Source organism: Acinonyx jubatus, chromosome A2, assembly GCF_027475565.1.
Source record: "Acinonyx jubatus isolate Ajub_Pintada_27869175 chromosome A2, VMU_Ajub_asm_v1.0, whole genome shotgun sequence".
Lineage (NCBI taxonomy): Eukaryota > Metazoa > Chordata > Mammalia > Carnivora > Felidae > Acinonyx > Acinonyx jubatus.
The window spans coordinates 82,753,275-82,780,732 of NC_069383.1; the positions used below are offsets into that span (position 1 = coordinate 82,753,275).

General features: G+C 34.6%; 1 protein-coding gene across 1 annotated transcript in view; it reads left to right on the forward strand.

Annotated features, from left to right (window-relative positions):
* SEMA3C (semaphorin 3C) overlaps nt 1-27,458 on the forward strand; it is a 175,345-nt gene that overhangs the window by 138,640 nt on the left and 9,247 nt on the right. The window contains exons 13-16 of the mRNA XM_015080670.3: nt 11,687-11,775; nt 14,922-14,963; nt 18,177-18,334; nt 27,093-27,160. Of these exons, the coding sequence (XP_014936156.1) occupies nt 11,687-11,775; nt 14,922-14,963; nt 18,177-18,334; nt 27,093-27,160 (357 nt within the window). The remainder of the gene's footprint in view (nt 1-11,686; nt 11,776-14,921; nt 14,964-18,176; nt 18,335-27,092; nt 27,161-27,458) is intronic.

Below are 27,458 nucleotides of genomic sequence, written 5' to 3' on the forward strand. Positions count from 1 at the left end.
CTCACAGTTAGTGAGTTTGAGCCCCACATCAGGCTCTGTGCTGCCAGTGCAGAATCCCTGCTTGGGATTCTCTCTCTCCTCTCTCTCTCCCCTATTCATTCTTTCTCTCTTCTCTCTCTCTCTCTCCCCCCCAAAACAAAATAAACTTTAAGAAAAAAAGGTGATTGTGTATATATTTTAGGTAAAATGGCTTGCAGAACCTTGGACCACACCCCATAAAGTACATAGTACTATTTCTGCATTGAGACATAGAAATCTTGAAACCCAATGCAATAAATAAAAAAACATAAATAGCCGGAAGTAAAAGTGCAGGTCAGGTTTTGTGATCAAATTAGTTCAAATCAGTACAGATTTTACCACCAAGGAATTTAAAACAAAACAAAACAAAACAAAAACTTTTGAAAATTAGACTTGCAGAAAAAAGATAACGGGCCTACCTTTGTAGCAACGTGGATGGAATAAGCCATACAGAGAAAGACAGATACCATATGTTTTCACTCTTATGTGGATCCTGAGAAACTTAACAGAAACCCATGGGGGAGGGGAAGAAAAAAAAAAAAGAGGTTAGAGTGGGAGAGAGCCAAAGCATAAGAGACTCTTAAAAACTGAGAACAAACTGAGGGTTGATGGGGGGTGGGAGGGAGGGGAGTGTGGGTGATGGGTATTGAGGAGGGCACCTTTTGGGATGAGCACTGGGTGTTGTATGGAAGCCAATTTGACAATAAATTGCATATATTGAAAAAAAAAGAAGGCTAGAACTGAAAAAAAAAAAAGATAACGGGCCTACATTAAAAATGGAGTGTAATCTACTGATATAGAAGTATTATACTATAAATGCTGATTATATTTTCACTCTGTAAGATATCACAAATGGCTCTGCTTGGCTCTTTTGGGGGGAAGGGGAGATTTTATTTTACTGGCACTTGAGATTCTAAGAAATCCTGCTTGCTTTTTTAGTAAAGATTTATTGGTTCACAAATCTGAAAAACAATGGTAGAATGGCTTTAGATGTGGTTTCACTAGGGCTCTAGCTTCTTTCTTTGGAGTTTTGGGCTCTGTTCTCCTTAGCAGGGAGCAGGAATCAGCTTTGTCCTTATGTCAACCATTGTCTTACTTACAAATGGCTGCAGAAATTTGCAAAGATATTTGCAACTCAATCAGCTCTGATAGAAAGAAGGTCATATCTGGTTCTCTTTGTTCTTCCTGTAAACCCGAGTTCCCATTTTGTATTATTTCCCTTTTGACTAAAACACATTCTTCAGCATCTCTTCACAAGTGCAGGAGATCTGCAGGCAACAGCTTTTCCCAGATTTTATTTATCGAAAGAATGATCGAGTTCATCTTCATTTTTAAAGAATATTTTCACTGGATATAGAATTCTGCATTAACTTTTTTTTTCACCATTTAAAAAAGTCATCCCATTATCTTCTGGCCTCCATTATTTCTAATAAAATGCCATCAATAACGATATCCCTTGTTCTCATGACATGATGTCTTTCTTCTGTTTTTCTTTTTTTTTCCTCCAAGTTTTTTTCTATAGCTTTTGATGTCAACAGTTTAAATATAATGTGCCTAGGGGTGGCTGTATTCAACTTGGGCTGTATTCAGCTTGAGTCTCACTGCATTTCTAGATGTACAACATAATATTTTTCATCAAATTTGGAAAGTTTTCAGCCATTATTTCTTCACATATTTTTTCTTCCCAATCTCTCCCTACTGTCTGTTCAGAGCTCTAATTGTACATATATTAGAAGGTTTAATATGTCACATATGCCCAAAAGACTGTTCACTTTTTTCACTCATTTTTTTTTCTGTGTTCTTGCAAGTGGATAATTTCTACTGATATGGCTTCAAGTCATTGACTCTTCCTTCCTTTTTTTTTTAAGTTTATTTATTTTGAGAGAGACAGAGAGCGCAAGTGGGGGAGGGGCAGAGAGGGGGACACAGTATCTCAAGCAGGCTCTGTTTTGACAGCACAGAGCCTCATGTGGATCTCAAACTCAAGAACCATGAGATCATGACCTGAGCTAAAGTTAGATGCTTAACCCACTGAGCCACCCAGGTGCCCCTCTTTATTCTTTCAACTCCAGTCTGCTACTAAGTCTATGGAGTTAGACTATAAATTTAGCAAGTGACACCTGGATTTGCTAAGTTTGCTAAGTTTAACACCTGGATAATTTTAATTTCTTTTTCTTCTTGCCTATTGACCACACATTTCTCCGCTAAACACACACACTCTCTCTCTCTCTCTTTCTCTCTCTATCTCCATGTATAATGATTCTCATTGTTGTTGAATACCGGACATTACAGGTAATATTTTGGCCTTAGGTTCTGTCTTCAGGGGAAAAGTATTAATTCTTGTTCTGGCAGACAGTCAGCTAGAATGGGTTTAGACTTGTTTTACTCTTTGTTAACTATCTTGTGCTCAAGGTAAGTCACTCTAATTTAGCAGGGCTCAAATTCCAAACCATCTCCCTTATATGTCTTATCAGGTCTTGGTTACAAGTTTTGTTTGGATAGCCCTAAACTTAGGTCTTACTCTAAAATGTGGCACTTACTCTCATAGGCTCAGGCTTTTCATGTTATTTGGATGCCAGCAGTTTTAAGAAGGTGTTAGTGAGATCTGTGTACTCTGGTAGGGCCAGAGCTCCCACTTCACCTAGGATTGCTCCTCCCAGAATTCCTGAAACTATAGTTTATCTGTTCTGTTGTCTGCATAGCAGCTGCAAACTGTTAAGCCCTGGGAGGTCCTATCCTGCAAACATATATCCCAGGTATCAGCAAAAAAATCATAGGGAACTTCCACATGGACTTCTGGAACCCCATTTCTGCACAGCTTTGTCTGTCTGATACCACGTGCCACAGAATTACTTTGCTTCTGTTGCCCCAATTTCTTACATCCTGCCTCCTCCTCTCAGTGGGACCACCATGCACTACTACCTGGACAGCAGCTCTTTGAATCTCTGTTGGGAAATTTTTCCTAGGCAGAAAGTGAGGTGACGATTATTATCTTGTGAAGATTATCTTGTGAGTTTTTCTTCTTTTAGTCATGTGCTATCTACTATCCATTACTTAGAAAGAATTACCTCATTTAGTTTGTCAGTTTCATAGTTGTTTACTGCAGGAAGGCTGTTCCAGTATCGGTTACTTCATCATGGCCAGCTGCCATATTGCCCTCCAGAAAGATGTTCTGGAATGTATTTCTACCAAGTGTTTGAAACAACTATTTTCTTATATCCATGCCAACCCTAGGTTTTATCATTATTTTAAGATTTGCAGATTAAGTGGGTATTTTTGTAATTTCATATATACAAACTTTAAAAAATATATGTACTTTTTCATATATATACTTTATATACAAATTACATATATCTTCATAAGTATATAATATAATTTTCAAAATGTCTGAAACTTTTTATTATAATTTGCTTGGAGACTCTCCCAAAGTATTTTAGTACATTCCAATTCCGTAATTAATTTTATTTATTAGTAGAAAATAAGTTTTTAAGCTAAACTGAAGCAGAAAGAAAATCAAAAATTAACATATGTATAAAAAACTAATTTAGTAGTCTCTTTTTTTGACAAATACAACTGGCAAGAAACAAAATAACGTACAAGGAATTGTACTGTTCATATTCTGTGATTTGCAAATGTTTGAGCAGATATGTATTTCTTCTGTAAAGTTTGTTTAAAATTAACACTTCTAAAAATTATAATAAGTCTGTGATCTGACATAGGAAACAACACCCAAATTTTCTAGGAGACTCCCTAGGTGATTTTGAGTGAGATAGTTTGAACACCACATTTTGAGAACTATTTGTTCAACAGAATATGGTCTCTAAACCTGAATGGTGGTTTCTTAGGAGTGAGATGACATTAATGGTGTCAGCAAATACTCTTGAAAGTCACTGAATTCTGTTTTTCTTTACACTGCAGAAAAATATTTTAACAGTTCTGAAAGGTTCTTCAGCAAACAGCAAAGAAACCTCTTTAACTTAGGTTAACCCAGTACTATCCAAATTTACTTTACCCTACAAACTTTTTACACTATTGCACTTTAGGAGATGCTGAATAGATAGCATTTGTTGATACTGCCTTTCCAAGGGTCTCCCCTCTAATAGAGACATTAAGATGCCTTTGATGACCCAGTGGGATTCTAACTGCCCTAAGGACTGTTGCTGAAGGTTGTCAATATCACAGCACTTAAATTACCTTTTCACATTGGGTGTGAAAAGCTCTGCTAAGTGTGAGAAATTGTGCTAAATGACCTAGTTCAGAAGTTTCTTTTCTTTTTCCCTTTTTCTTTTCTTTTCTTTTCTTTTCTTTTCTTTTCTTTTCTTTTCTTTCCTTTCCTTTCCTTTCCTTTCCTTTCCTTTTCTTTTCTTTTCTTTTCCTTTTCTTTTCGTAAGAGGAGAATATTCATGAATAGAATTGCCACTTTTTAAAAGTATATTTGATAAAACCATTAAAAGAATGTAGCAGTTTGATAACATAACAGAAAAAAATCTATTATGAATACATATTCCAACTAACATGAAAGAAATCAACCAACCGGTAAGATCTAATTATAGAAACTTACAAGGTAGGATGTCTAGTCATTTGCCCTCATTTATATATAAAGCTTTCATTTGTCACATACAGTTATTGCAGGTTTGGGGGGAGCTTCAGTTGTTTCTTTATTTTAATAAACAAATGCTTCAAAAATTATGATAAAGGAAGAATTGCCATTTAACAAATATACTATTTTATCTTTTATAATACTAATTTTAATAGTAAATACTACCACTGATTTACTTGCAATAGTTGGCTCTGAAATCATATGTAGGGCTGCTTTGGTCGACATCTAGAGGCACCACGGTGAATATAGAGGAAAAAGAAGAAAGTCTTGAGTATATGCCTTCGGAATTTGTGTGTTTCTTAACTAAATTGAATAAGGCCACTCCTTAGCAGCTACATTAATTACCAAAACCTAGAATCAGATTGGCTATATAATTTGCAGAGCCTGGTGTAAATTGAAGAATCAGAGTCACTTGTTTAAAATCATTAAGAAGTTCAAGGAGGTGACAGCAAAGCATTAAACCAAGTACAGGTCTCTGACTGCAAGACTTTGAGGGACTGAACAGGTCTTACAGCCAGGAAGCCAGCCCTGACTAGATTATTTTGACAGATTAGCAACTGGGGGAAGGGGTCTGACTAGATCTGATTAAGGAGGCAGTGTTCTCCCAGATCCCCAGGTGACCAGTGGCAAGCAGACAGTTTGGCACGGCCATTTCCAGTGAAACACCCTCAGGATTATATTTTAAATGAGACTCTGCTGATAGATAGACAAAGGACTATTCAAATGACCTGCTGGGTGATGAGCTATGTTTGATCACTTGTTTGAGACAGCCAACGTTTACTGTGCTATAAATGCAAGCTGTTCTTTTGTCTGCAGACAGTGGAAAGGTTTAGGAATAATATTGCTATGATTCCTTGTATTAGAAAGAAAAAAAAAATCCTAGATGGTATAAAATGTATATATAGCAGGAAAGAAGCTTGTCTGGGGAATTTTCTTTAAGGATTCAGTGAAACAAAAGAAAATTAAAATTACTAATGTGGATTGGTGAGTCTACTATGTTATCTTTGTATATAGGTTTATATCATGCATATCACTTATAAAACTTGTCCTGCTTGATTCACATCACAATGCTTCAATATATTCAAGGTATGACTATTATCTGTATCTCACAGATGAGAAAATTGGGGCTTAGGAAAAAAAATGTTGACTCCAATAATGTCAAAAATTTAGTAAGTGATTGAACTATAAATAAAAAATAACTTGTACTTATTGAGGGCATACTATGTAGCAGACATCATGCTAAGCAATTTCCATGTATTATTCATTTAGTTTTTATTAGTCAGAACTCTTTTAACTGAAAGTGACCTTATATCTTTCTTAATCTAGTTTAAAACATTAATGTGTTGTATGTGCATTTGTGTCTGTGTGCATGTGTATGTTCAACTGAGAAGTGCAGAAGGCAACCTCAGACATAACTGAATTTGTGCTTAAATGATGTTTTCAGGAATTTATCTCACCCTCTTTCAATTCTACTTTCCTCTGTATTGTTCGTTCTCACATGGAGTCCCTGCATGTGGTCAGAAGGATGGCCCTGCTCCTCCAGATTTACAAGTCTTTAATAGCCCTGATCTCACAAAGAAGGAGGCTCACAAATCTCTAATTCCCAGGGAAGGCTGGGCCCTGACTTGTTTCTGTGCCCACTCCTTCATGAATCACCAGGATAAAGGAACACTCTTATTGGACAGGCCTAAGTCATGGCATCTCCCTGGAGCTGGACGAGAGATACACACACCATTCCTTAACTGTATAGATTGAGAATGAGAGACGTGTTTTCAAAAGATGTTTCAGGGTGTTATTATCAAAAGAAAGGGAAGTGATTGAGGGTAGGCCTTAGATATCCATTACAAAGGTATATTATTATTCATATTTACACACAAGCAAACTGAGGCTTAAGGGAAAAAGTATACTCGGCTTCACTGTAAATGTATGATAGGTATGGAGCTTACCCCAAGGAAATAAAAGCAATACCTCAAATTCTATAAAACAATAGAAAGGATTTATGTTTTGAGTATATTCAAGGAATGCCATTCTCACTACCCTCAGAAAGCAGACATTTGATAACTATATTATCATCTTCAAACTAAAAGGTACAGAGATGGCTTTATGTAGACATTAGTAATTGGAAGTTTTATGGAAATTCTGGAATGTGTATCTTTCAATGACTAACATTTTAATGGGAACACACTTACTACTTAAAAAACCATAAATTCTAGACCATAAACTGTTGAGTGCTCTATTTATTTTTGCATCCATACTGGATATGGCGCCTGACACGCTGAAGGCACTCAGTAATTTTGTGTTAAATCAGTGAGTGAAAATGGGTGGCGGATAACCCAAGTCAACTTAGTTATTGACCTCAAAAAGTGTTTTCTATATGGGAAACTGAAGGATTTGTATGTCTTGAAAAAAAAGCTATAGACATCTACCATGACTGCATTTTGAGAGTAACTATCCCATTAACATGGGTCTACTTAGGGAGTAGCCGTTGGCAATTACCTGTGTATTGGCTCTTCTCTGGTGTCAAAACTGAATGAAAGGATACTTAAGCGTTGACAACTGATCGGTCTCTAAATACTAGTATATGTTGTGCCTTAGTCGAGATTAAATTGGACCAAATTAGACGTATGTCTTCAGAATCTGAACTAGAGACAGTGGGAATCAGGCAGTTTGTAATGAAGGCAGAAATATAAAGATATCCAGAGTAGAACCTTGTAAATAGTGTAGAGTTAGGATATTTTTTCCCCTGGCCTCAAGTACTAGAGATCCTGACCAATCATCTAAGTTGTTGATCAACTACTGGAACTGTGTGTGTGTGTGTGTGTGTGTGTGTGTACGCGCACGCGTGTGTGTGTGTGCGTGTGTGCATCTAATGTTTATTTTGAGAGAGAGAGCATGAACAGGGGAGAGGCAGAGAGAGGGGGAGACACAATCCTAGGCAGGCTCAGTGCTGTCAGCACAGAGCCCCATGTGGGGCTCCACCACATGATCTGTGAGATCATGACCTTCAAAAATCAAGAGTCAGATGCTTAACTGACTGAGTCATCCAGGTGTCCCTACTGCTGTGTCTTTTAAGTAGTCCAGTTTCAGTGAGGTGTGGCATTTGGTAAAATAACTACATAATCAGGTAAAATTCTGAGCACCACATTTTAAATAGGATAATGCCAATCGCACAGTGCCCAGAGAAAGACAAGCAATAAGATTTGGATTTGAATTTGGATAAGTATACCAGAAGTGAGTGCTCATGCTTAGACCAGAAGAAGAAATTATAAAGATAAATGTGGAGGGATGTAAAAAAGAGATTGAATGCATTCTTGGTAGCCGTAGAATAAAGGCTAATCAATAAAAGAAACAGAGCAGTAGATTTAACTGAAGAAGAAAATTTTCAACCTTTTGCTGACTTGTGAAAGATGATCTTGGGACAATAAAATTCTACTGATAAGATATTATAGGTTAGATTTCATTAGATAGAGATTCTTCAATGTAAGGAATGCATTGTCCAATTTTATGGACAATTTTCTTTTCTTTTTTTTTTTTTTTTAAGAAAGCTAAACTAATTATTAGAGGTGGACTTAGCATAAAATTTAGAGTTCCTCTTTGTAATTGTTTGGGGGAAGACTACAAACAACTCTTTTTGTATTTTTATATTATTTTAAAAGAAGGCTTCCCAAATTACATAACTTTAAGGTCTCATGAAACCTAAATTAATAATGATGATTCATAACACCACAAAGATTTAAAGCTATTCTATTCATATTTGAATCCACACATTTGAATGACTATTCTAATTTGTGAATATAAAACTTTAATATATGGAATTCTAGTAAGAACCGATATATTCATTTGTGATGTACTGATGAAAGTTGAACCAGTGTAATGAAGAACGCTGCAGAAATACTAGCTCATAAGTACCAGTACATGCCTAAAGGTGGAAAAGTAAAGGAACTAAAATGGATGTTTATTTTCTTCAATGTCAGAATTAAATAATATATTTTTATCATAGAGCCAGACACATAGTGGGCATCCAATAAATATGTGTTTCTCTCTGGGGATCTTGCATTTCTATGATTTTGTTTGAACTTGATTTTCAAATACAAATGTTACCAATTTTTGAATTTGCTTATTTTTTTGCAAGAATTTCAGACAAGTTGACAGTTTTATTTGTTAGAAAAATATATTTTTATCTTAATGGCCTTAAAATAAAAGGGAATCTACTCATCATTACCAGCACAACAAAAAAATAACTAAAATAGAAAGACAAGCAATAAATAAAAGTGATGCTCTAGCTTTTATTGCAAAGGAGTCAAAAGCATGTATTGCTTTATCTTTTTATTAAACCATTTTTATAGCCGCTCTTTGGGTAATATTTTATAAATGGCATGAATAAAGTGTGTGCGTATTTGTTGTGGATTCTTTCAAAAGTAATGATGATTTGTGTGAAATATGGCTCACATAGTAAGTTAAAACGTTACATTAAAAACAGGAGCCAGTTGTCTCATTTGAGAATACTTACTTCTTTTCAGAGCTGATAGTTTTATCTTTGGGAATCCCTGTAATCAAGATTCTTTTTCATGAAGTTTTATTTGAGAGTATGGTTACACAGTTTCTGCTCTGTCTCTGCTCAAGAAAGAGGTCATTGCTGTCATGAAGAATGGCTACAAGCTGCAGCAAGGAACCATAAACCTCTGTTGTGACCTCTTAAAAAAAAAGAAAAGAAAAGAAAATATAATGCCTATGATAACATGATTTAAAACAAAGATGGTTTTACACTCTCATTCTTCATACACGCACATACACGTGCTCACACACAATACTACACAAATCCTGACCTAGCTGTTACAATTTCAAAGTTTTTATTTTAGGGTTTTTGGTACATCCTATTCCCTTAGAATTTTCCAAGGCTCTTGGTGATGAATTGTTAATAGAAACTGGGGAACACCTGCAACCATACTCATCCATTTTAATTGTGACCTGTCTCTGCACAGCATCGCCCAATGTTTTTCACTTCAAATTTATACACACATTTACCGATCTTCCAAGAAAAATTGCTATCAATTTTAGATAGCTTTTAGGTACCAATTGCTATCAAATTTAGAGTTTGGAACTTCTAAAATCAGGTGCTCATACTTTGTATCCTCACAGGGCACAGGGATTGGTCTGGCAAAATCTCTAGGTCTTGTTCTTCTGTACAAACATTTTTATTATAATTAATAGGTTTTAATTTTTTAGTTGGTAACATTTTATTTAAATTTTTTTTTAATCTTTATTTACTTCTGAGACAGAGCATGAGTGGGGGAGGGGCAAAGAGAGAGAGGGAGACACAGAATCAGAAGGAGGCTCTAGGCTCTGAGCTATCAGCACAGAGCCCGACGCAGGGCTCGAACTCACAAACTGTGAGATCATGGCCTGAGCCAAGGTCAGTCACTCAACCCACTGAGCCACCCAGGCGCCCCTTAGTTGGTAACATTTTAAAGTAGAGTTTATTTTTTACTAAGAATTGTTTGAGGGGCACCTGGCTGGCTCAGTCAGTAGAGCATTTGACTCTTGATCTTGGGGTCATGAGTTTGAGCCCCACATTGGGTGTAGAGATTACTTTTAAAAAAGTAAGAATTATTTTGAATCTTTCAATTTAGGTTGATAAGATAGAAACTATCAATGTGAAATGTGATCTTTTATGTCAGGGATACTCTTGCCTGTGGAATACAGACCACTTTGAGATGTGAGATTTGGGAATTATGGGATTCATCACTAAATGATTAAAGTCCTGTACAACTCAATTTAATGAACTCTTATTGACATTTCTCAACAGAATTTTTAAATATTCCAGTATCTGTTGACCATAATATATCTTTACAAATTATACACCCACAGTTACATGTTCATACTTAAAACTAATGACTTGATGCTTATGATACAGCTCATTAATTATTGTAATATTGTAATATTTTGTATTGTATTGTAATATTGTAATATTTTGGTGAGGAAATACATTTTTACTATATCATTCATTCACAAATTTGCTTTAACCCCACGTTGCCGAATCTCAACTAATTTCTTTTAAACCTAAAATGTATGTGATTGGTAGAGTGGCAAAATTATATGTCTATAAAATGCTTATGTGACGTATGAAACTACTTAACTAAGAATATTGGCATAAATAACATTTTCTGTATGTATTACATTTATTTGGGTGTCACTCAAATAAATTGAGTGACAATTTATTGAGTGACAAATAAATGAGGTGGGGCAATCTCATTGGAAATATGAGTAAATTTTTTTTTTGCTTCAGTTTATTTGGACCATCTAATTTCATATTTTCCCCTGGATTTTAAGAATATCCAAAAAATTCTCTCAAATGTGTGTATATGTGTGTGAAAACAGTAGAATTATTCTGTAAATAGGTGTCCACATCTGAGATGATAACACATTTATGTTTCTGCTTTGAAAATTATTTGGAATTGCGAGTTAAACATTTTATTGTGTCTGAAATCTCTCGTGGCCACAGATCAAATGTAAATTTCTAGTGCTAGTGCTTATAGTACAATTATAAAAATTCGTTTGTGAATTCATCTTTTTTCTCAGATAATCAAATCATTATGTATCAGTGTTAATGAAAACCTGGGAGTGTCTTTATAACATTGGTTTGGAGGTTTAACTAATATTCTTAAGGGCCAAACTTACAATAATGTATTAATATTTAAAGAATACACACTTGGTTCAGAAACAGAACTTTTGACTTTATAAGACATTCAGACATTCTCTTCTCTCATAGTTCTGACTACCAAATAGGTACAAAATATAAGATGTTCTTATTAGTTCAGTCTGAATTATATATTACCTCAATTTAAACATAAGAAGTTTGAAAAAATATAAAATAAAATAAACATGAAATTTGGAATAAAATTAGAATGCAGCAAATGGTAATAGTTGAATATACATGGTGTTTTCTTGATGACTAATTAATTACATAAATAATATTCTAAATTCTAAGCCAGTGGGTTTGTGTTTAAATGTCTTTCTTTCCTACATCGCATTGAGGTTTTGTTTTTTTTTCTTTTTTCTTTGATTCAGATCGAGGCACTGTGCAGAAGGTGGTGGTTCTTCCTGCTAATAGCTCTTCCAGGGGTGAGCTCATTCTGGAGGAGTTAGAAGTCTTTAAGGTTTGAACATCTCTTTTGTTAATCTCGGAACATGCGTGATGGATGGAATTATTTCATCTTAGGGCCACTTGGGAGGAAAAAATACTTGATAAAAGATCAAATAAATGTCATAAATTTTTGAGGGTAGGAAACGCTAGATAAAGTGAGAAATATAGAGCAAATATTTTACTGAAGTGTTTTTTTTTATACATTTGAAGTTAACATTAAAAGATTAGTTTTTTTCAGCGATTATCACGACTCCAAGAATTTTGGTCATCATTATTTTTATAAATGGGCTTTTGTGGTCAAGGTCTAAAAAATTTGCCGTGAAAGGGCTTTTATCATTTGCTTCACAAGCCGCTGAAACTTAAATGCTTTACATTATTGATTGTTAGATAAACTTTCTCATAATTTTTTATCCAGGAATTTTAAGAAAAACTACTTTGCTTTCTCTTGTTTTATTGCTTTCAATTCAGATGTCACTCTGGTTACATAAAACAAATGTTGTCTCCTTACCACTCAAAACTCATGTTCTGCTGAACTTGAGATTTCATTATTGTTCTCTTTGTTCTTAAATGTGGGCTTAAAAAAAAAGGAAGAAAGAAAAACAGTATACCACAACAATAAAAAGGCACACAGAAGGAAGTTCATTCCTGAAAGACATAACCTGCTCAGAAAAAGGTGCCTGTTCTTTATGTATCTGTGATCCCGGAGAGCAGATTTGTGGTGTTCTGCACACCCTTCCTTCCTTAAGATGAAAGTCATTGAAGTTCGAGTGGTTTATCTGATAAATACTTGGAAAAATGGATAAAACACAGCCAGAGGATCTGTTAGTACTACGAAGATACTTTACCATGGAATCAATCCTATTGCAGACTACTATTTCCAAATAAATCAATTAAGGGAGGAAAAAAAAAAAGCCCATGGATATCAAAAGACCAGAGTCAGCCTTTATTTTTTTTTTTAATATTTATTTATTTTTGAGACAGAGAGAGACAGAGCATGAACGGGGGAGGGTCAGAGAGAGGGAGACACAGAATCCGAAGCAGGCTCCAGGCTCTGAGCTGTCAGCACAGAGCCCGATGCGGGGCTCGAACTCACGGACCGTGAGATCATTACCTGAGCTGAAGTGGGACGCTCAACCGACTTGAGCCACCCAGGCGCCCCCAGAGTCAGCCTTTAACAGTACAATTAGCACTGTAGGACTCCCATGAGCAGGCTATTGCAGGGTCAGTTAAGTTGCTTTGCTTAGTTCAGCAGACTCAGAATATATTAACTTATAAATATATGGGAACATATTACTGAATTTATAAGCATGTAAGTGATCAAGATGCATTTTTTGGGGTTATGCTAATAAATTTTAAATTTAAAGGAAAACATTTTTTTTAATAATCAAATGAAATCTGAGGAACTCTGGCAATTTTTCCAGTATGTTATTAAATTTACAATTTTTAATGCTAGACTCACTTTGGCATAAGGTTCTTCATAATTAGCGCATTAATGTTGTGCTTACCAAATGTTAACTATGTACCTTCAAGTGCTTTTTCTACGCCTTGCTTTATAAAAGAATTGATCGGTTCACTAGATTAACCAAAATTGCATTATAGATAAAATATGTTTTCCTCATTCGATTCAATAAGGACAACTTGGCTTGGCCAAAATAGCAAAGTACTTTATTCTGGAATTTTCCTGAAGTTAACAAAAATTATTATTATTGCAGAGCTTCATTTTTAATTCTGAAATATCAGTTTTTAATAAGCAGAAAACTTTAACTGAGTTTGACACAAACCCAAACATATAAGTTATGGAAAGCTCTTAAAGAAATGTGAGTCATTCTGATCATGTGCTAAATACTTATGGTCTGTTATATAAGTTATGCTGGTGTTATCATCATGAAGAATAAACTCTCAGTGGAAAAATAGAGTCAGTCAAGACTAAAAAAAGTTGACTTTCTTATGGAACCCTATGCCAGTGATTGATATGCCTAAACAGAGACACAGTTACCAAATACAAGTTACTTACTGTCTTCAACATGGTATTTGTGTCATATTTTCTGATGTGAGGTAAAAATAACTGGGTGTGTATGATATACTGTGATTAGCACGTGAGGAAATAATGCATTTGAACTGAAACAAACTCCTTAGCTAAGTGTCACCCTGATATATTGCAGAAAACACAATGTAACTTTTAAAAACCAGACCCTTTGTTTATTTTATAGAGTGCAGAACCATAATTTCTTCTTTTAATCCTCTGTCCAGAATATTTCCTGAAAATACATCCAGCTTCCTCAAACTTAACTTATATAAATTGCAATATGTTTTGTATGTGTGTGTGTGTGTTTCTAAACAATGATCAAAACCTGTGGCAAATGAATGTTTAGATACATTACCATTTTCTCTTTTGAACATGTGTAAGAACACATACCTCTAGAAACGAAATAATTGTAGGTACAGTTAATTTTGAGTGCTTGCTCTCATTGGAGCTATTCAAATGAAACTTCACAGATATTTATCAGGTTATCACAAGTCTAATTTTGAAAGGAAGTATATTTTGTTTAAGAATAAAGTTTATGAATAGAGTGACTTTCAAAAAGGATTACTATTTCAGAAAATTCTTAGGTACTTTCACTAATTCACATTTATCAAGAGGACACTTTCTAACAATATTTCTTTGTTTGCAACAGAAGAATTAATAAGCATGATTCGTTCTAATACATCCTTCCAAAGCAACCTCTGGCAGGTGCAAGGTAGTATCTTATGCAAGTAGTGCTTCTGCTGTGGAGGAATAACATGGGGTACCATTCCACAGCATCTTACCCACCCCATCCAAGCCTAAGTTTTATTCATTGGGTTCAATATTCCAAGATGTAATTTTTTAAATTCTTTCAAATTTCTCAAATTTTTATTCCTTTTCTAATGACTGTGTTGATCATGTGTTATAATTGCTACTTTTTTTTTTAGTTTAAGCATAGATATGTGTCACAACCCATCTTTATCACCAGCAAAGGAAATGTAGTTTATAGACAAGTGTTGCTAAACTTTGAAAATATACATGCATATATAGAGAAATGATGATTTCTTGAATTTTAACGGAAAAGAGAACATTTTAATGTAAATATTTTTAAAGAATTATTTTAACAGCTGACCCCCCTTTTTTTTAATTTTCAGAATCATGCTCCTATAACAACACTGAAAATTTCATCCAAAAAGGTAAAAACAACCCCGTTTTTATTTTATTTGCATGTTATAAACCTTTACTATGATGAAAAATATATTCTGTAAAATATTAATTTTAGTATTAGAAAAATAACTAATACTATTTACAGGATACCACAGAATCACCTTTAATTTTTGTACATCATTTACAAGCCATTAATGGAAGACAAAATAGGTCTATTTTGTATAAAAGCCCATCAGAGGAGAACATATAAATATATACAGCAAGATATTCCAACATTTTGTATATCCTATATTCTCAAATATTACAGTGTGTGAAGCCAACCAAAATAAAAGTAATCTTTTTGTAGGAAGAACTCGGCATAATGTTTGGGCTACTATAACATCACAGACATTCTCAGGGGCTTGGAATGAGTAATCAATCCTCTTTTGAGTCACTGCTGCTATCACATGTTTGAAATGTGCAATGCATTCTTTTATGCTTATTTCTAAGGAAGTGCTATTTTTTTTTTAGAGTTTATACATATCATTAAAAAATCTGAATGTCTCAAATCTAAACCATATAAGGATTCAGGTTTAGAGGAAGAAATGTTTGACTGTGATTGTCGGGAATGTTCAATCTTCTAATTCGTGCCTGCACATGCAAATGCACAATGACCATGAAAAGGAAAAGCCCTATCCCAATCTCTACGTGTGTGACTCATGTACTTCTCCAGGCACAGGTGTTCTCTCTGAAGAAAGTTCTAAGGGGCAGAGTCATATAGTCAAAAGTGGAATAGGCTTCAGAGTGGGACTGACATGCATTTGAATACTAACTTGTCCATAAATTATGGACAGATCATTAAACTTCACTGACCCAAGTTTCTGCCTCTACAAGGTAATGCTTTTCTCACAAATGAATTAATTTATATAAATTGCCTAAAGTAAAGCAGGTCTTGGTAACTGTTTAAAGAGTCTGAGATCTATTTTTCTTGGAATATGGAATAAAGATTTTAAGTGTTAGCAGAAATGATGACATAACGTTACTGTTCTTTACCTTATTTGGTCTGATACAGATGAAGAAGTATTCCACAGTCAGTCTTGTACTCTTTTCACTTGACTCAGTTTTATGAAGAAAAATAAATAGGGTACAATGGAGCTAAAGATCTCATCTGTAAAAATGTTTGTGTGGTGCATAACAAACATTTTCCCAAGTAACAAGAAGCCATTCGTCATTTTCCCCAATGTCCTAGGGAGCTGATCCCAAGTCAGAATTGTCTTTGAAGTCAGCAGGGAAGCCCTTTGTTTACAGTAGCTTAATGAAAAGAGAACGTGTCAGAATAAAATTCAAAAAGGACACAGAGCCATTTGTGTGGCAGAGTAGTTCAGTATACAATTACAGTAATACAAGTTACAATACAACTTGAAATTCAGCTGGTACCTCATAGTTCACAATACATTCCGTTAAATTGCAGTATGCAACACACGTATGCACACAGGAGAGACTGAGTATTACATCTGTCTTCAACATCTTATATTACAGATAATTAAAAATGTTTCTTTCAATCATTAGATTTAGGATATGGTAATTATTTGAGTTTTGGGGAACTCATTTGCACAACTGAATACTACATTAAATTTTCAGTGAGAAAGAAGTACAGATCATCGATGGTATTTCATATACATTTAAATACCATGAATTTAGTACCTTCCCTAGTGCTCAGATTATATTATTTTCTATTTTATGCTTCCTTATTCCCTAGTTGATTCTTGCATTCCATATATCACAAAATAGTTGGATTAATACAAATGATAATTTCTAGAATAAAACTACCCATATTATTTCCTGAAATAAACCAGTTTCCTTAAAATATTTTGATGCAGCTGATATATTCACTATATCTGTACTCAATCAATTCTTATTTGAAATGTTCTTAGAGAAATTATTATGGTCAAAATATGCTATTGTTTTCCTATAGTTTGATTGTCTCAAGTAGGGATCAATCATTTTCAGTCCATTTTCTAAAAAATTAATTGATCTGAATAAAATATTTTTTATTGAACAGTACACTGAGATTTTATTCAAATTATTAATTAGAATTAAAAAATTGTAAGATGATAGTTAACTGGCAGTTTATTCTACTATGTTATTTAACATTCGTTGAGAGATCAGGAGTCAGACCCTATTCTAAGGATTTTATATGGAGTTAGCCCTTACATTTAGTTCTTTAAAAAAACTGTGTGGTATAGGTACTGTATTATCCCGGCTTTATCAAAGAGGAAGCTGAGATTCAGAAAAGTTTCACAGTGTATTTGTGGTTGCACTGGGATTTGAATCCCAGAAGTGTGGCTCCAGAACCTAGTGGATCAGTGGTGCCCCTGTTAATTTAAATTTTAAATTTTAAGTTGTATATGTGAAATATGTATAGATGTCTGTGTGTGTGTGTGTGTACTTGTGCATATATGTACATATTTAAGTTCCAGCTTAGAGATTCTCTAGCTTGAATTATACGATATCACTTCTTTATAAAATAAGTGTCAGTTAGAAACTTAATCTTTCAACTCCTGAGAACTAATTTATGCATAGATAAAAGAATTGGAGCAGCATCGTAAGAAGCTCTTGACATCGTACAAATGAAGGAGAGTGAAATCTTTATTTATGACTTAGGGTGCTGCAGATCACTGGGTCGTACAGAAAAGTTAAGACATATCTAAATATAAATGCTGATATTCTTCTAAATAATTTAAAATTCCTCTAATGAGTAATATGTTATTTTCAAAGGCATGTGAAACATGTTTTTCTTCAATTTTATCTAATACTGTGTACTGTTTTCCTTAAACTTAAAAATACCCTTTATTTTAGACTTGACTTTTTCAAATTTACAAGGTGATGGGTTCCCATATTTGAAGAAAAAGAAAGCTGCCTGTGCACTCAAAAGAGAAAGCAAACATCATAATTTAAATCTGTAATATATTAGCTCACATCTGAGAGAACAATAAATCCCAATGTCTAAAATGTATTACCGTTCTACATAGGGCTCTGAGCTTTTTTTTTTTTTTTTAAACAGGAAAGTGGTAATGTTCTAAGCATATTAACATAGGAGAATTCTATTTATTTTGGCTTTCTACCCTCGGTACTTCGCTTCTTATTTTTAGCCTATTTTAAAATGAATCTAAGTTGGTATAGACACATATTATAACGTGTTCCTGCTAAAAGTCCTCTTTAATGTCCACATCTGAAATAAATCATAATCTTTCCTCTAATAGCAACAGTTGTATGTGAGCTCCAATGAAGGGGTTTCCCAAGTGTCTCTGCATCGCTGCCACATCTATGGTACAGCCTGTGCTGACTGCTGCCTGGCCAGGGACCCTTACTGTGCCTGGGATGGCCATTCTTGCTCAAGATTCTACCCAACTGGGAAGCGGTGAGTCCCAAACATTCAGCTGAGAATCAAAAGCGATGTTCCCAGACAACTGAGTCATGCTCCACACGTATTCTTTTCAATGGCGTTAGAAATAGTAGCTATTGGGGTGCCTGGGTGGCGCAGTCGGTTAAGAGTCCGACTTCAGCCAGGTCACGATCTCGCGGTCCGTGAGTTCGAGCCCTGTGTCAGGCTCTGGGCTGATGGCTCAGAGCCTGGAGCCTGTTTCCAATTCTGTGTCTTCCTCTCTCTCTGCCCCTCCCCCGTTCATGCTCTGTCTCTCTCTGTCCCAAAAATAAATAAACGTTGAAAAAAAAAAAAAAAAAGAAATAGTAGCTATGTTCAGCATCATGTGTAGTCAATGAATGAAGTAAATGCCTATGCTTTATAACTTGAGATTTTCACAGATATGTGAGGATACAGTCCTTTGGCTTTTTGTGGGGTTTTTTGGTTTTTATTTTATTTTATTTTTAATATAATTTATTGTCGAGTTAGCTAACATACAGTGTATACAGTGTGCTGTTAGCTTCAGGGTAGCTTCCCATGATTCATCGCTTACATATAACACCCAGTACTCATCCCAAGACATGCCCTCCTCAATACCCATCACCCATTTTCTCCTCTCTCCCCCTCCCCCCGACCCATCAACCCGCAGTTTGTTCTCTGTATTTAAAAATCTCTCTGGAAAAATTTATTTCTCCTCTTAAAGCTCCTGTAGCTACACAATCCTGTGGACCATCAAAAAGTTCAAACAGCATGTAACATTTTTGCATTACCTGAGTTTTTATGTGCTTCAGTATATGATTAAACTCCACCTTCCTAGGGTTTCCTGTGGCACTTAATATTTCTATAATCAAACGTTTTCTTAGTTTTGGCAACAGGAACATTGCTCCAACATGGTTACCCTGAATTGCTTTCAGAACCTTGATGCCCATGCTGTTTACCTCTTAGAGGGGTAAGTGCATGGATGCTGGTCAGATTGACAGAGTTAGGCAATGTGAGGCTAAGTGCCGTTTATCCAAGCAAAAGCTCAGATAGGAAACTCTGAACCAACTTGCACTAAGTTGGAAGGGACCACCAGTAGTGACACTGATTATAGAACAAAGAATATGCATAATTTAGGGTCAGCCAAGCTCATAGCTATTTTCAGTCATCTCTTGATGTGGGTCATGATGGGTGGCAAGGCCAAAACCTAACAAAATTAGGGTCAGCAGGAGAGAGCAAATAGGACCAGCCTTAAGCACTAATGATTTTCAAGTAAAATCATTGGGGTGAAGGCGTTTTATAGCTTCTTTACTCTCTGTTATACATATAGGCCCTTAAAGACAGAAGTATTCTGCCTGTCAAGATTGTACTGATACTTTTACCTATTAGTTCAACAAATTTGTATCATGGGACAGTTATTTGCCAGGCAATGTTCTAGAGCTAGGCATACAACGTGAAAAACAAGAACAATAAAAAGATGAAAATTCCTGCCTTGAGGGATAATAAATTCTAGAGGGGGAAGACAGAAAATAAATAAATAAGGAAGCCCTCTAGTGTATCAAATAATGATAAGGTCCATGATTTTTTTAAATTTTTAATTGTTTTTTTAGGTCTATGAATTTTAAAAGGGCAAAGAAGGGAGACAGAGGATGTGGGAAGCAGGGAGTTGCAATATTAAGTGGATGGTCCCACTGAAGGTGTGATGTTTGAAGATGGACTTACGTGAGGAGGAATGGCACAAAGGCATTATCTGGGAGAATAGCATTCCAGGGAGAGGAACCACATATCCTTAAAGCTGGAGTGCACCGAGATTGTTCAAGAAACAGCACTGAAACTAATGGGGCTATGGTGGAATGAGAAAAAGGAAGGGTAGGAAGAAACGAGGCCAGAATGCACGATGACTTAGGACTTAGTAAGTTATTGAAGGCTTTTGTTTAGAGTGAAACAGAAAGCTACTGAGGGCTTTTGAGCACATGAATGATATTATTTTGACTTTTGGTTTGAAAAGATCATCTGGTTGGGTTTGGCTGGATTATAGCCCTGGGATAGGAAGTGGATGGGGAGAGAGGAGACAGAAGCTGCAAGACAGTTAGGGCACCGTGAGGATCCAGGTAAGATAGAATGGTGGCTCGCACAGGGATGATAGAGGTGGAGGTGGCAAAGTGGTCTGATTCTGGATAGAGCTCACAGCATCTGCTGATGTATTATATGTAGGATATTAGAGAAAGAGAGGACTGAAGAATGAACCAAGTCCTCAGAACTGAGCATATGCAGTTGTAGTTTCCTGAGAAAGAGAAGACTATGGAAGGAGCAGGTATGTGGAGAGAAAGATGATGTTAGCAGTGCCTATGAGATGTTCAATCTCATATAATATGAATTTGGAGTACACGGGCATGGCCTGGGATGGAAAATTTGAAAGACTTTTGTATTTAAAGGCATGAAATGTGAAGAGAACACCCTTTCTTTAAACCAATACTTTTTAAAAAAAATTTTTTAACGTTTATTTATTTTTGAGACAGAGAGAGAGACAGAGCATGAATGGGGGAGGGTCAGAGAGAGGGAGACACAGAATCCAAAACAGGCTCCAGGCTCTGAGCTGTCAGCACAGAGCCCGACACGGGGCTCAAACTCACGGACCGCAAGATCATGACCTGAGCTGAAGTCGACCGCTTAACCGACTGAGCCACCCAGGTACCCCAAACCAATACTTTTTAGTATCTGTGTTCAAAGACCCATGTTCTTCTGTGTCATTTTAAGATTTAAGCAGGAAGTCTATGGTGTCTTTTGATTTCTACATAGAAGTTTAGAACCTCAGTACCCTGAGATCTTCTGCTGGCACTGGACTAGAGATCTAAACCTGAACACATAGTATGAGGAAAGCAAACTCCACATGTAATCTCAAATCAATTATATTTGTAGTCATTGCTGATATTCTTTTTTACCAAACTTGTTTTGCACTCCCAATTACGATAGCAGTGATATTTAAAAATTATTACCATAATTGTTTGTAGGACAATACATTTTTCTTGACAAAGAGTTCTAAAAATTGGCATGTCTAACCCCTAGAATACAATCATCTATCTATTAAACAGATTTAGTGCTAAAGGAAGCTGAAGCAACACACTTTCTTTATTATTATTATTATTATTATTATTTTATTTATTTTAAGAGATAGAGAGAGAACGAGTGGGAGAGGGGCAGAGGGAGATAGAGAGAATCCCAAGCAGACTCCATGCCATCAGCGCAGAGCCCAGTGCAGGACTCAAACTCACAAACCACAAGATCATGGCCTGAGCCGAAACCAAGAATTGGATGCTCAAACAACTGAGCCACCCAGTTGTCCCAGAAGCAACACACTTCCTAAGAATGAAAGTGATGTGAGGATTACAAAGTGATTCTTACCATAGTCCTTGAGGCATACCAGCCTCTCAGCTCTAATGTGGAACTAGAGATTACACTCCTTCCCTGCATAATTTCCAGACCTTGGCTTTGGTGAACAAGCATTTTTATTTAACAAACAAAGAATAGTTCTCAAGTAAAATTCCATCCTATGTATAGATTATCATTGCATATTTGTGATTTTTTCTCATATTCTCCCTCTAATTACAACCCCAGTTATCTTTTCTAAGATGTATGTTTAAAGGTAGATTTCACATTGTCATCCTAATACCACAAATCATGATCTTAATCATTTCCTTCTAATGAAGAAAGAGCTGAAACTACCTTGCAATTTTTTAATGTTAAAATATCATGCCTGATATGAAACCATGTATCATAGGTTTGCTGTTAGAACTAATAAATGAATTCAGTAAAGTTGAAGGGTACAAAATCAACACTCAAAAACCTGTTGCATTTCTATACATTAATAATGAGCTATCCGAAAGAGAATAAGAAAACATTCCCATTTACAATTGCGTTAAAAGAATAAAATACCTAGGAATAAATTTAACCAAGGAGGTGAAAGACCTGTGTGCTGGAACTACAAGACATTGATGAAAGAAACTGAAGACACAAACAAATGGAAAGATAATTCATGTTCATGGATTGGTAGAATAAATATTATTAAAACCGCCATTCTACCCAAAGCAATCTGCAGATTCAGCATAATCCTATCAAAATTCCAATGGTATTTTCCACTGGATTAGAATGAATAATCCTAAAATTTGTATGCAATCTCAAAAGACCCAAATAGCCAAAGCAATATTGAGGAAGAAGAACAAAGCTGGACGCATCATGTTTCTTGACTTCAAACTAGATTACAAAGCTATAATAATCAAAACAATATGCTATTGTCATAAAAAAGAGACACATAGAGCAGAATAGAGAGCCCAGAAATAAATCCATACATATATGGTTAATTAATTTACAACAAAAAAGGGAAGAATATACAATGGGGAAAGACGGTCTCTTCAATAAATGGTGTTGGGAAAACTGAGCGGCTACATACAAAAGAATGAAACTAGAATACTATATTACACTATAGACAAAATTTAACTCAAAATCATTTAAAGACTTGAATATAAGACCTAAAACCACAAAACTCCTAGAAGAAAACATAGGCATTAATCTCCTTGATATAAGTCTTAGGGATGAGTTTTTAGATATGACTCCAAAGCAAAGAGAACAAAAGAAAAAATAAACCAGTGGGACTGTATCAAAGTAAAAAACTTCTACATAGAAAGGACTTCATCACCAAAAGAAAAGGCAACCTACTGAATGGGAGAAAATATTCGCAAGCCATAGACCAGATAAGGGTTAATATCCAAATACATAAAGAATTCATCCAACTTCATAGCAAAAAAATGAAATAAAATAAAATAAAATAATTAAAAAAAACAATTTAATTAAAAAAGTGGACAGATCTGAATAGGCATTTTTCCAAAGAAGACATACAGATTGCCAGCATGTCATGAAAAGGTGCTCAGTGTCACTAATCATCCAGGAAATGCAAATGAAAACCACAAGGAGATATCAACTCACTCACTCCTGTTAGAATGGCTATTATCAAAAAGACAATAAATAACAAGTGTTGGAGAGGATGTGGAAGAAAATTTTGTTGGGAATGTAAACTAGTGTAGCCACTATGGAAAATGGTATGGAGGTTCCTCAAAAAATTAAATCTAGAACTACCGTATGATCCAGCAATTCCACTTCTGGGTATTTATCTGAAGATAAAACTCCACTAATTCAAAAAGATATGTGCACACCATCACATGGAAACAACCAAAGTGTTCCTCAATGGATGAGTGAGTAAAGATGTGGTGCGCACCTGCACACACACACACACACACACATGCACACACACACACCCTACTGGAATACTATTCAGCCATGAAATATAATGAAATCTTGGCAATTTATGACATGGATGGACCTTCAGGGCATATGCTAAGTGAAATAAGTCAGACAGAGAAAGACAAATACTGTATGATCTCGCTTGTATGTGGAATTTTAAAAACAACACACCAAGTTCATGGACATAGATAATAGATTGGTGGTTGCCAACGGTGGGGTAGGAGATGGGAGAAATGAACAAAGGGGTTCAAAAGGCACAAACTTCCAATAATAAAATAATTAAGTTATGGGGATGTAATGTACAGCATGGTGATTATAGTTAATAATTCTGTATTGCCTATTTGAAAGTTGATAGAGTATATCTTAAAAATTCGCATTGCAAAAAAATTTTGTGACTGTGTATGGTGACAGATGTTATCTAGATTTATTGTGGACATTGCGTGTACTCACAGTCAATCATTATATTGTACACCTGCAACTAATATAATATATGTCAATTATTTCTCAATTTAAAAAAAGTACAAGGAAAGGGGGAAAACATGTATTATGGGTTGAAAGAGGAAGTAGTAATCCTTTAAAGAGCTGAATCTCTAGCAGTGTCTTAATTCTGTCACAAAAAGCTGAAAAAGTTTGATCTCTGTCATCTAACTACCTATTATCTATCTATCTATCTATCATCTATCTATCTATCTATCTATATCTATCTTATTCTTTGACATATTCATACCCATCTTTGGCTAGCACACTGAAAGTTTTATTAAAAATATCCATATTATTGAAGTTCTCCAAATTATTTCAAAACTTAGTTAAGCATATATCATACTGAATGCAAACCATGTTTGCTGAATCAAGTATTTCCTAAATTCTCATCTATTTTTAGTGATTAATAGTAATAATAAAAATGATCACTTGTATTTTCCATATTCATTTTCTTTAATAGTGTTAACTTACCTGGTTTTATTGCAATTTTTTGTCTATCTATCTGGTACACAAACATACCATGGAGAAATTCATAGGAATGAAAATCAAAAACGTGTCTTTTGTATGGAAACAAGTACAGTGATACTTAGAAATCAGTGTTTATACTTTGATATAATAAAGTTATTAACTATTATTGGCTCAGTAGTTTCTTTTTTTTAAAAGTTTGCTCCTAGCAAACAATACAAGCAATTTTTCTTTTCATTCTCAAGTATTTTAAATATTTGTGCATTTGTATCAAATATTGCAATTTAATCCCATATGTTATTTATTCTGGATTCAGACATGCAAGTAAGAAATTTTATTCTAAGACAAGATAATCAGTTCAGCCTTCAAGTAAATTATCTGTTTTATATACAAGAACAAAATGATTTCATTGTTTATCCAAAGGATTAGACTCTAAGAGAGAAAACATGGATAACTTGAGCCCAAATCCCAAATCCTACATGCAGTATAATATTACTCTGCCTACAAGCATGCTTTTGCAATGCTGTATGAATGCCCTAAAGGGAATCTACAAATACAAAAAAATCTCAGATAGCTGTCTTGCTGATCTCATCATTTAAGCCAAGACATAATAATGCTTTTCTGTATTGGAATGTCTGGAAGCTATGTGATACCATAAATTCAGGTTGTCCAGCTATGTAAACCATAACATAGTGCTAGTCACAGGACAATCATTTTAACCATTGTGAATGATATTGCTTCTCTAGATGGCTGAAAATCACTTTTTCAGCAATAAGAACTCTCACATGGTGCTCATATAATATAGTGCACTCACAAGTAAAAATGCAGTGAGTTAGAAATATAGCAAATGCAATGCAATAAAAAGCTGATATAGGAGCTATTCCAGAGTACAGCATTAATTGTATTTGCTGAGACAAGAGTGACTTTTACTAGTTTGTGTGTATGTGGTTGTATTAGAAATGTAAAATTAAATAAGGATTATGACTTTTTTAGAAAAAGAATGCATAAATGACACAAAATGTTATAACTATATATCCATAAATAGATGTATATAATCCATTAAATCTACAAGCTACGATTTGCTGTAACCTTAAAATGATTTTTTTCACTATCAATGACTTTGAGATTAGTCTCACTTTGTGAATTTGATAATCCCTGTGTGATTTTAATATTTCTGCTCTTTAACTGAATATTTAATTTACCTTTAAGGTTAAAAATGTTAAGAGAGACTTAACAGCTAACCCATTTAAGTAATATGCTTGTTTATATATATTTCTCAGCCTTGATAGTAAACAATCAGTTTATCCCTGTGTTCCTAATATTTAAAGAGAGGTTCCTTTCCTACTCTCTTATAGCAATCTTCATCCCATGATTTATTGCTAAGAGAATATCAGTTGCTCTATTTTGGTTTGTTTCACTATGTGATACAATTGGAATTATATGTGGATAGATAGATTTATTAAATTTTTATTAAATATAATTTTATTAAAATATATAATTTATAGACTCAGGAAATTAATTAGTATTGAAATAATTTAAAACTTTGCTTTAAATAACCAGCTTAGAAAGAATGTACCTAAATTTGGAAATGCTTAAACTGATGATACATAACAACTAAAATGCAATGAGTGAACTTTGGATCATGAATAAAAAAAATCCATAAGGGGTACTTTGGAGACAATTAGGGAAATTTTACTATAAAATGTGTATTGTATGATATTATCGAGTAATCTACTGTTGTTATAAGTGATTATTTATAAGATGCATGCCAAAGTATTTAAGAGTGAAGTATTATCATGTGTGCAAACTTATTTTCTAAAGGTTTTCATATATGTGCATAAATAATATACACACAATACACAACACAGTACTTGCATATGATAGAAAAAAATAAATGTGGCAAAGTATAACTATTCATGTCTCTATCAGTGTTCATTGTACTCACCACTTTTCTGTTGACGTTTTTCAAAGTGAAAATTTGAAGGAAAATTCTTATTCTAGTAAATGAACAATTTTGCTTAATTTTACACTAAATGTGCCTGTTCTCTCTATCACTTATTTCAGAAAAGTTTTAAAATATCTTGAAAGTATTAGAAAGTGTTGACTCGTTTAAGAAAGCTATGTTCATTTAAGAAAAAAATTACAAGAAAGAAGATGCCAGTGAATTTATACATTAGAAGTTTCATCTTAGAAAATTTTGGCTGAATGTCCCTAAATTAAAATTTACACTATTAATTTGGAATCTAACATTTACCCAGGAAATGCAAATAATAAGGGTTTCATAGCCATCTTATCACTCTTCCTAGATGGGGAGGGACAGAATTAATTCCGAATGAAAAAAGGGTTAAGTACCCATCCTGTCATGGAAGTGTTGAACAAGAAATGTGAAGTAGCTCTATTAGATAATCAGACCAGTTTTCTTTATGAAAGCTTAGGCAATTAAAATACTGTGAAATTAAACATGCAATCTTTTAAGTGTGGTGTAATCAGCAATGTTAATTCTAAGTCCGTTTTATATATGTCTCTGCACTTACAGGAGGAGCCGAAGACAAGATGTGAGACATGGAAATCCATTGACTCAATGCAGAGGATTTAATCTAAAAGGTATTAAAAGTGAGCAATGGTCAATTTTGGTAAAGAGTAGCAAAACTCTGTATCACATTTCAGTGAGGGAACCTTCATAATAAATTCAGATCTCACATTTTAAGGAAAGATTCACTATGAAGATTCTTGGTGTTCAGATACGGAAATTAAAAATCAAATGTCATTTGTATGTATAGTAAAAAAGACAAATGTCCATGGACACAGACACCCTGGGTATGTTAGTTGGTAGGTCTTTCACAAAGATATCAGTTACAGATTTTCCTAGCTATTATTTTCTGAAGAAACAAAGCTGTTACCT